The 10,383-nt window shown below is 45.8% G+C and overlaps 1 protein-coding gene across 3 annotated transcripts; it reads right to left on the bottom strand.

Annotated features, from left to right (window-relative positions):
• Nucleotides 1–1,780: 1,780 nt before the first annotated feature.
• PAFAH1B2 (platelet activating factor acetylhydrolase 1b catalytic subunit 2) lies at nucleotides 1,781–9,806 on the bottom strand. 3 transcript variants are annotated; one of them, XM_083714154.1, is made up of 7 exons: nucleotides 9,403–9,545; nucleotides 8,788–8,885; nucleotides 8,474–8,561; nucleotides 7,585–7,674; nucleotides 6,803–6,919; nucleotides 6,182–6,304; nucleotides 1,781–4,686 (listed from the first exon to the last, which is right to left on the bottom strand). In XM_083714154.1, exons 3-7 carry the CDS (start codon nucleotides 8,552–8,554, stop codon nucleotides 4,408–4,410), a joined length of 690 nt encoding a protein of 229 aa, XP_083570280.1. In that variant the 5' UTR covers nucleotides 8,555–8,561; nucleotides 8,788–8,885; nucleotides 9,403–9,545; the 3' UTR covers nucleotides 1,781–4,407. The 3 variants fall into 3 exon arrangements, with proteins under 3 accessions (XP_083570280.1, XP_083570279.1, XP_083570278.1); XM_083714153.1 differs by lacking the exons at nucleotides 8,788–8,885; nucleotides 9,403–9,545 and adding an exon at nucleotides 9,669–9,806; XM_083714152.1 differs by lacking the exon at nucleotides 8,788–8,885 and having other exon boundaries at nucleotides 9,403–9,563.
• Between the last annotated feature and the right edge of the window lie 577 nt (nucleotides 9,807–10,383).

Below are 10,383 nucleotides of genomic sequence, written 5' to 3' on the forward strand. Positions count from 1 at the left end.
GTACACGGGGCGCGGAGAAATGTGCCTTTTTTGTGATAAGCAGCCCCTGCATCTCCCGTGCGCGGACGATCCAGGCATAGGTTCTTGGGAGATGCTGAAAAGTTTTCAGCAGAAAGGCAATGCACAGCAAGAGAAATGCGCTAGAGGACGCGCCAGCTCTCCGGAAGGCGCCTGGCAAAGAGAGAAGGCGGCAGGTGCGCCTACCTGCCTGTATATGGGAAGGTGTTTCTGCCTCCAGCATTGCTGACTTTCAGGAGAAATGCACACACATTTCTGCTTACGCAGGCACTTGGCGGCTGAAGGATACCGGTCAGGGTAACTTTGCCCTTAGCAGTAATGAGGATATGCTATTGCTTTAAAAAGTTCTAAATGCATGGGTTTTTCTTTACTTGTTTCTAGTTGATTTTGAAGCGTTTTAAACGTCTTTTAAAATTGTATTAACTTTTGGATGTTTGCTACCTGGGGCTCCTTTGAGAGGAAAGATGGAAATCTAAAAAGAGCTCATCCCTGGAGTCAGTAATTTAGGACAGGACGAGCTGCAACCTGCTTACTATTCAGTGCAGAATTGCAACATACAAATGTTTACTAAAGGAGAACTTCGCAGTTGCTTGTTGCAGCAGCAAAAGCTTTTGATGGTATTGCCAGCAACATGCTCAGTTCTCACTGCCACCAGTGTGGCTGTGTTGTTGGCGGCTTAATGTTCACCCTGAACGTTAGGAGTAACTGGAATACTTGTTTAGTCTCTTCTGACATTTATTTGTTGGCCCTCTTTAGCCATGGTTCTCAGAAATGCTTACCAAAAAAAACCCAAAACCAAAAAAAGTACACCTAAATCCAACAGTTGGAGTTGGCCTGCATAAAGGTCTTCTTAAAGAGTTCAGATCCCATCCATCCCCCGGCTTAAAATAGCTACCTGCAATTTTTATGTCTTTTAAAAAGGGTTTCCAAACCCTGCTGAAATGGAATCACCTAGTTTTGATGTAACGTTCTACTTTCAACCCTAGGTGTACCAGTACAGTACTTCCTTACCAGGAAACAAGGTTGCCACCTATTATTTGTCCAGCACCAAGGCAGCTGTTTCTACAATGGGGCGGGCTACAGACGACATTTCTGCCTGCTATGCAGGCCCAAATGGTGGATGGAAGGGCATTTCTAACAGAATCCTAGTCTAGAGCTTATCAACTGCACTCATCTGAAAAAAAAGGGAAGTTTATACAATTTGTTGCCCGGATACAGAGCTTAGCCATTCCCCACCTCCATGCAGATGGCTGGTAGGCAGCAACATGCCATGCTGTAACCAGGAGGAGGACATTGGCCATGCTCCTGGAAAACACCAACAATCTCTTGTTAGGAGGCACATTTTTATAGCCTCTTGGCTGCCCACAAAGAAGGGGAATTTCAGGAACATCCTTGCTTGGAGGAAGAGCTTACAAACAAGAAATGAAGACCAAATATGAACAAGCACAGAACTGAACAAGATTTTAGAATGATTTTTTGAAGTTGAAAATTACTCCCCCCAAACACACACATTTGTGGTGATAATAAAAATATACACCCCTCCATAATCTGAGAGTTTTAATTACAGCTCCCTGTGCTCCAGTATAACCTTGTGGATATACATGTCCCCTTCCCCCATAGTTTTTTAAAAAAAAAACCCACAGAGAACTAGTACATTTCTGATGCACACACGGTTCTTAATGCAGTTTGGGGCTAGACCTCACGAGTCCAAGCAGCACACCCACCCACCCTACCAGAAATGAGAGACACTCGCAAGAACTAATTGGTGAAACATATACATTTATATTGAAATATGCACTAAACAGTGAGCTCTACCAGTCATCAATGCCATTTTGCCAAAGCAATTATCATCACTATTTTTGGTGGTGGGGGTGGAAAGTTCAGTTGGCTACCAGTAAAAAAAAAAAAAAAAAAAAAAAAGAGGGGAGAAAGCACCCTCCCAAACTCCCAGCAGCAAAAGGTCAGGCTCCAAGGCGTTTCCACACTCTTGAGCCAGCATGCTGCCAGAACCACAATTCTCTCCTATGGGCACAGCGTCCCTTTGTTACAGCCACACACACACACACACACGACGAAAGACAACATTCCTTAACCTTCTTTCACACTTTTTCTTTGCTGCAATAAATATAAAACTAGCAATGTTCATATACCACTGCACAGACGAGATTCTGGGCGGCAGCATACAACTGTAAACAGCAATGAGATTAGAGGGAAAAGCCATGTAAAAGCTCAAGGCGGGGCAGTATATGATGCACAAGATGTATTCCTGGGTTACCAGGAGCACTGGGCAGCCAAGCACATCCCAATATTAGGATCTTGTTTGGGAATACAGAGAAGCAGGATACATGTCAGCACTTGCAGATGCACCAGGGTTCAAATAAGGGGTGGGGCGGGACCTACAACATTCTCCAGTCTTGTTAATGAGAATCTTCTCTTTGAGACAGGACAGAGAGGAAGATGCTGGCCTGCCTTTAGGTTGGATCCAGGGCAGCAGGAAGGGGAAATGGCAAAAAGCAATTGAGACAGACCCCAGAGAAGCAGCTAGTTCAGGGCCAGGGTCTGTGAAGGGGAGGAACATCTTCCAAAAGGAGCATTTGGACCACAAGCAGCTGTTTCACTAGCATGGAAGGAACACCAGAGAGGTATTTCAGGAAGAGTTAGGCCAGTGCTACCTTTTCCACAAAAGGGTAAGCAGCAAAGCCCCAGCAGTGTATGGCCAGCTCAACCACGGCCATTCCCAGCTCAGGATTCCAGCACACACTGTTCCCCCACCATTCTTTTGTGGAGTAGGGGCTCTGTGCTTTTTGCATTTTCCCACCTGTGCTAGAGGAAGTCTACAGGAGCAAGGTAATGGGGGGGAGGGGAGGATAAATGCTAGGATAAAGGCCTACTTGGAAGACATCAAGTGAGCGTGTTCAGAAAGTGAACTTGCTCCCAAGAACCTTCTGATATGAAAAAGCATTTCCACGACAAAAAGAGCCACTAAAGTCTCATGCACAAGACTTTGGGGGAGGGCAGAAGACCATGTTAGAACTATGCACAACTGGCTAAGTTTAAATAGCTGATGTTTCTGAACTAGCTCAGGTAAAAGCAGACCATAGATGGAAGCATATTTGTTTTTTTATAAAAAAAACTTGCTTTTTTCAGATTCCTAAAACCAGAAATCTGAAAGAGGTTTTCCCTTCGTGGGAAAATCTCTCCCATCCATGTAGACATGAATTAAGGCTTTATATCCCTGGTAATCTCTGCAGGAATCCCCAGAAACATGCTTTCCACACTGGACCCTTTCCTACTCAAGAGAGGTAACGGCTATAGCTCAATTATGTCCCTCGCTGTCAGAGGCCTCATCTGGTTGAATAAAATGCTTGTACAAGACAGACCCAACCAAGAAACACAACCTTGGGCCTTGTAAAGCTTCAGCCTGCTGCAGGCCTTGAGAGAAGGGAAATGAGCAAGGATTATGACGTTAAGAGGGTAGGAGAAGTAACAGTCACTTCCTTTTTGCTCTTTCTTTTGAAAATGAACACAAGCAGCTCTGCAAAGCATTCTGAAGCACAATATGGAACAGCGGGAAGAAATGTCAGTTTATATTGGTGGGGACGTCCGGCCACTGACCAGGCTCCAAGGCCACTGGGCCTTTTAAGAGATGGGAATGTTGAATCAAAGCACACAAAAGGGGGAAGGGGAGAGAGAAGAGAGAACAAATGGTTCTACCAGGATGCAGAAATTGGGCAGTCCCCTCTTCCCCAGCAACAGAATGACACCCATCAAGCAAGAAATGAAAACAGGCTGAGTTAAATGAGTTCACTCACTTGACAATTAATTTTTCACACGTCTGAAATTGCCTGATGTAGCTTTATCCTGCTTTCTGTTGTTGCCAAAGCCAGAAAAGCAGCTAAGATCACTTAAAACAAAAAACCCAACCCCAGTTTAGTATAAAAACTCTCCAAACAATTCCAACTTTTAAAGAAGCAGGCTACTTTCAGTTCAGGAAGTGGAATGTGAGTGCAGCTAATGAGCTCAGACATTTAGGGGCTATTGGAATAATAAGCCTGGCAGGACACTAAGGCGAGGAAACTGGCAGAGTGACAGCAGAACATGAGCAACGAACAGGTGACAGGAACGTTCACACTGTAAACAAGAAATGACTTTAAAGTATCATCCTTCTTCAGTCAATTTAAACCACCCTCTGCAGGTGGCTCTGACTGACTGAGCTGACCCATGTGCTGCCATCCCAGCCACCGCCCCAGTCCCCTTTCCTTTCCAATGCTAAACACAACACCCAGTAACATTCAACAATGGAAAGCACTTTGAGTAAGGAGGATTCTGTAGTGCCAGGATAAAAAGAACTGCGCTGATGGAGCTGGGGTGCCACGGATATGGCTGGGATCAGGCCAAAGTCGCCTGCTTCTCTTCGGGGGTCTCCTCCAGCAGCTGCATGATCAGTTCATGGAGGGGTTTGCAGATCTTGGCGTAGCCGGCACCCGATAGGTGCAGAAAATCAAACATGTCGTGGCAGGAGATGGTGCCATCTGAGTGCACAAAGCCGGCATCCACGTCCAGCAGCTGGACATTGGAGAGTTTGGGCAGTGAGGTCTTCAGGAGCTGGTTCACCTTGTTGTTCTTCTGCCGCAGCAGGTTTGGCTTCTCACCACGAGGGAGCAGGCCCTTGAGCATGAAACAGGACAGAAGCATGTGAGAAGGTGCTCAGTATTGTAAGAAGCATGCTCCCGAAATCTCACCCAGGCATCTCCCTGTGCACTGACTCTACCCATGGTTTAGGCATCCACATCATCCTCTCTCTGGACCCTGGCAAATGATGCTGCATAAACCATCTCTCTCCTTCTCACCCACTAGGAACCTTGTCCCTACCTCATCATTAAGAAGCACGTGACAACTTTTATTCTCCACCTGCATGCAACTGAGTTTTACTCAGAGTAGACCCACTGAAATGAATGGCCATTAATTTCAATAGGTCTATTCACAGGACAATTCTAAGTAAAACCTAGGGTTTGTACCTTCCTCTCCCATTAAAAAAAAATGATTTGTACATGGACTGTTCTAATGCCTTATTATTTATCAATTTTGTATACTGCCCTTCATCCAAAGATCACAGGGCAGTTCACAGCATAAAAATACAAAATGAGAGCACAAAACAGATAATAAAAACAAAGGCAAAAGCAAACCAATACCTCCCCCCAAACTGGGCAACTGATACAAAGTTCTCAGCGCCCTTATCACAATTTAAAGTGAACAGAAAAGGAACATGATTAACTAATACTCCATTTTCTAAAATAATGAATTAACAGTTCAATTGCAGCTTATGTGTGTTTTAACACGCGTGATTTCAACTTTATGTGGCTGAAGGCCGGCCGGTTGAAATCACACAAATTAAATGAATGGAATGGAATGTGGAGAGCTTAAAGGTTCTTTTTGCACAGGGTTTTCCTGGCAAGGAAAGAGCCTTTGACCATTTTTCCTTGCTTGAGGGGTCAAGGCCTACTCAGCGCACAGCTCCAGAAAGGGTAAGGATGTTTGCCTGGGGGTGGTTTGAGTATAAGTGTGTATATGTGCCAACCCTGAACACAGCCCCTGTGTGATTGTACTGTATTCAAATGGCTATTCAATTTGTAAAATAAAACAGATAAAAACCACAATAAGCTTTACAGTAAAAATAATGAAAATTGATGTTAAAAGGATCAGAGAAACTGACACAGTAAAACTCACCACTCCGTTTGGGAGAACACTGACAATCTTAAGCCTCACATCAAAATTGGAAAAGTCTTCCCACTCAAGGGAAAGCGTTCCACAAAAGACCTACTTCCTTTTAAATTCTGCACATCCAGGGAATCATCCTCAGCTATTATAAGGGATTTAGCTGATCTGTTATGACCGCAACTTCCACTCTGAAGAACAACAAGAAACCTTTCCCTAAATAAATAATGGCTCAAGGCATTACACCTAGTGCTCCTTCCTTCCTCTGCCTTGGCCAAGAGAAGGCTTCAGAGACCTACTATTCCCAGAAGCATCCCTGCAAGAAGGTGTGGCACTGCCCTTCTCTTCTCATACTGCTACTACCATTCCTCCTGGTCAAAGAGGAGCTTGCAGAAAGTGCACACATTCCCAAAGTTGCTACTTGTTCCTTGACCACAGCAATGCATACCAGCACGATTATCTTGGCCTGAGGCTGCCGCGTATTGATGAGCCTTACAATGGCCTCTATTCCACCAGCTACTTCCTCTGCTGTGTTTTCATGGTTATTTGTTCCAACCCAAACAACAATGACCTGTGGATGAAAAGAAGGGAGAAGAAAAAGAACCCACACAACCTCAAATGAAAGAATGTTGTATTATGCATTTAATATTTATTTGTCATATTCATACCACACCTATAGACCAAGGTTCTGCAGACATAAGTTACTGTATATTTAAAATAGAATTAACAGACAATAGTTACAGGATATCTCCCTAGAAATTCTCAGGTGTTCCAACTGCTTCTGAATCTTCTGGCCTGGAAATAGTTGCCAAAGCCGCCTGCTGTTAAATCCCTCAGCAGGTTACTGGTGATGCCTCCCTCAGACTTTGGTATTTTTGACAATATCACTCACAGCCTAGGCCTCTGCTTCCTTGTTAGTTATAAATTACAAATATATACAACAAACACATTGGCATGGAATCATTATGTGCGTATCAGCGCAGAACTGTTTTGGTGGGACCAACAGCCAGCAAACTGTTCATTTGAAAAGGGAGCCTTCATATACACACAGTCATTATTCCCAGCTTACCTTGGGTTTAATATTCTCCAGTTCACCATTCTTCAGTCTCCACAAAACTTGCCCCGTTGTGTCCCCTCCAATCCCAAAATTCAGTGCGTGTAAAGGTGAAAAGAGGTCTCGCCATATCTATAACCAGAAACCAATTCAATCTTTTAGATCACCCTTGAACAAAAGCAGAATATTTGACCATACAGTCTAACCCACCGGAAAGGTATTTGTTGTTGGGTTGTTGTTTTTTAAAAAGGGTAGTATCTACACAGAACCTGGATTGAAGAACCTTCAAAGCTCTTTTCCGATGTTGCTGTCTATGTGTAGCATCATGCACATGGCTGGAGTGTGAGACTGTGCCTCTTGGCCCTGCCTAATGTTGTGCACAGTCGCAGGCCCACCCATACATCTATGTGGACATCTTCAGAAGAGAAACCTTTGCATATAGCTGTACACACAAAGGTCTCCTGGGGTCATAAGGATGGAAGGAACCTCAAAGGTCTTCTAGGTCAATGCCCTCCCAATGGAAAAATCCACCATGCTACCCCTTCAGAGATATCATGCTCAACAGATGGATGCCTAGGAAGTTGGGCCAAAGTTGTGATGTCAAGCACAGGGTCAAAGGCTCCCTTTCCCTTCCATGGGCTGAGCCCTATGCATGGTTTTCAAAAGAAGGCTCTGTCCATTGTTGGTGGGCTGTCAACATTATTCTAGATTCAGGTAGGTAGCCGTTTTTACATTATGTAATTGATGGAAAGCGAGTGTGTTCATATAACAAGCCCCGCAACCTCACCACTCAGTACCTCATATTGCTGTAGCAGCTGAACCATGGAATCCCCCACAAACAGCACATCAGGTTCCTTGTCCTTGCAGTCCAACACAAAACGGTTATGCTGTATAAAAATAAAGCAAGAGCATTATGACAACCAAGCAGCTTTCTTGCACCCAGAGTCAATTATCTTTTGACTTACAATCCTGACTGCCTCTCAACTCTGCCATTTTGCTGCTGTTATTTCCTTATTGCAGATGCCCACTACTATGGTGAGGACAGTAGTGAACACACATACACATGGCCTCTGCCACTAGCAAAAGGAATGAGAACAGGTAGTTGTAACCAATTTTTCTCCAAGCAAGTGTCCTAACAAGGGGAGATCAGTCTGGCCAAAACTGGATACTAATGACCATTACAACTTGTCACTTCATTCTTGCATTGCCAAACTGATCCTCCTCTATTCTTTGTCTTGTCTTTTTTGTTTGTAAGGCTGAGAGGAGGAGCCATCTACTTTTAACTAATGTAAGCCACTTTGTGATACAATCTATGTATGAAAAGCAGAATAATTGTATATGTTGAACTGTGGGAAGTCTACCCAGTCTTGAGCATATGGAGCTTGCTTAAGGTATATTGCAAACAGAACAGTCATGCAAAGCAGTGCACTGTCTTCAACTCTCAGTAATTTGACGTGTAAACTGAAGTAAAGCCTCCAGCACTTTGCAATTTGGGATTATGTTAAGAATAGGTCTACTAGTATACCCTATAGGCAAGTCAGCCAGACAGTCTTCACAGAGACTGCCACAGAGACTGTGCCTTTCGCAAAAGAGCTATAGTGGCAGGAGTGATCGCTATCCCTACAGGTGTCGTACAAGACAGAAAAACCCACTCAATCCTGCTACAGCATACCATGGTTTTTTTACCTGTGACATCCACCTGTCATCTCCCTGAACATCTTCAGCTGCATGTGGAATTGCTGCTGGGTTTGAGTCACCCTGGCTCATCCTATCCCTGAGAAGACAACAGTTTCAGTATGCCATATTCTGTAACAGTGAGATCTGTCGTATGAACGAGTTATACAAAAATGCATATATTAGCACAATTATTCCACTTGGGGAACATTTCAGATGTCACAAGGCACCAAACATGTTAGAAATTATGTTTGCATTTACCACATGGGAAAAACTGCAAATCACCTTGCCTGTACATGTAAACAAATAAATATGTGAAGCCGTACTTTTATATCTCCGACCGTACTGCGAAGAAACACATGGGTCAACAACATAACGGAGCAGAAGAATTTGCAGGGCAGTCAGTCAGAGGAAGGAACAGGTGCTGGGATGGAACAACAGATGAGGAAGGACACAGATACTCGCACCCGCCTTCCCATGCCTAATATTTTAAGATTTCGACCACGACCCCGAGCCCCCACCTCTGCCCCGGCAAGCCAAAACAAATGAGAAAGGTGGGAACCAGGTGAAGGGCTCCCGGCTCAGGCACGAGGGAGCCCCCCTGGCCATCAGCCTCAGGGGACCCTTGGTGCCTTTCGGCCAGGCGCCAGCAGGGGCGCAGAACGAAGGCCTCCCGCCAAGCCTCGTTGCCATGGGAACCCCGGTGCAGCGGGGAGGGGGGCCGGGAGGGGGTCCTGGGCCCCACCCTCCTGCCCGCCCTTGCTTGCCCCCCTCCAGCCCCAGAGCGCATCCTCGGATGAGGGCTCCGCCGAGCGCGGCTCCCTCCTCTCCTCCCCGCACCGGGCCTTCCGTGCGGGCGGCGGGCGTGCTGGGGGAGGGGCGGCTAACGGAGGCCCGCCCTGCGGCCCAGGGGAAAGACCGGCCCGACCGCCCCTACTCACGCCGGCGGCGACTGCGGCTCGCCCCGCTCCTCCATGGCGCTCGAGTCTCTTCGCCTCACGACCCTCCTCCTTCTCCCCGATGCTCTGGCGGGCGCGCCCCTCCCCCCAGCTCCGTCTCCGACCACCCCTAGACTGCGCCTGCGCAAAGGTCTGCTTCCGCCCTGCGCCCTTTTCGCTAGCGAATCAGTTTCGCCCCCGGGGAGGAAATCCCGCCCATTTAGAACTCCCGTTCCGCTATTCCCAATTTGTTCCTCTAGAGGGCGCACATCGCCCTAATACGGCGTGCCGGAGGGTTCATGCGACCTACGCTACTTCAGCGCCTTTTCTTTTCTTTTCTTTTTTTGCGGAGTCTCACCCGGCGCCATATTGAGAGGAGGAGGAACTCTAGGCTTGCGGGAGGAACCAGTGGGCGCGTGGCGGTGACGTCACTGCTCAGGTCCATGGCGTCACGATGAAACGAGTGGCGTTCTGGTTGATGCCATAGGTTTGCTGTCCTGTAGTGTGAGTTTAAGATTTTTTTCGCAGCAGGTAAAACCAATGGGTTCTATCCAATTATGTTCTTACTCAGAGAAGGCCAGTTAAACATAATGGGCATGACTAACTTAGCCTATGAATGTCACTTGGTCTTCTACTCTTAGTAGGATATAGCCCAATATATTACTGTTGTCACTAAGGACTAAGTTCTTTAAAATGTAGTTTAAAAAAAATATATGGTGGAAAATAATAAATTGCAATTTGTCTGTAAGCTGCTTCCCTTCTGGATCTGAAAAAATATATGGTGGAAAATAATAAATTGCAATTTGTCTGTAAGCTGCTTCCCTTCTGGATCTGAACAAAAATTCCCACGGAGACATTTCCATTTGACATGAAGTTATACGACTGTTCTGATATGTCCAACTCTTAGTGTGATTGTTGTTCCAGTATGGGCCACAGTATGGTCCTGAAAATGGTAATGAGTGTCATTGTCTCTCTACCCTCCAC

This window comes from Podarcis gaigeae (genome assembly GCF_964106915.1).
Source record: "Podarcis gaigeae genome assembly, chromosome: 15".
NCBI classification, from domain to species: Eukaryota; Metazoa; Chordata; class Lepidosauria; order Squamata; family Lacertidae; genus Podarcis; species Podarcis gaigeae.

Coding starts and splice junctions, on each gene's coding strand:
- PAFAH1B2 (XM_083714152.1), bottom strand. CDS start 9,437: ATGGAGGAGCGGGGCGAGCCGCAGTCGCCGCCGGC. Junction 8,562..9,402: donor GAGCCGCAGTCGCCGCCGGC/GTGAGTAGGGGC, acceptor TTGTCTTCTCAG/GGATAGGATGAGCCAGGGTG. Junction 6,305..6,802: donor TGGAGAATATTAAACCCAAG/GTAAGCTGGGAA, acceptor TTTCATCCACAG/GTCATTGTTGTTTGGGTTGG.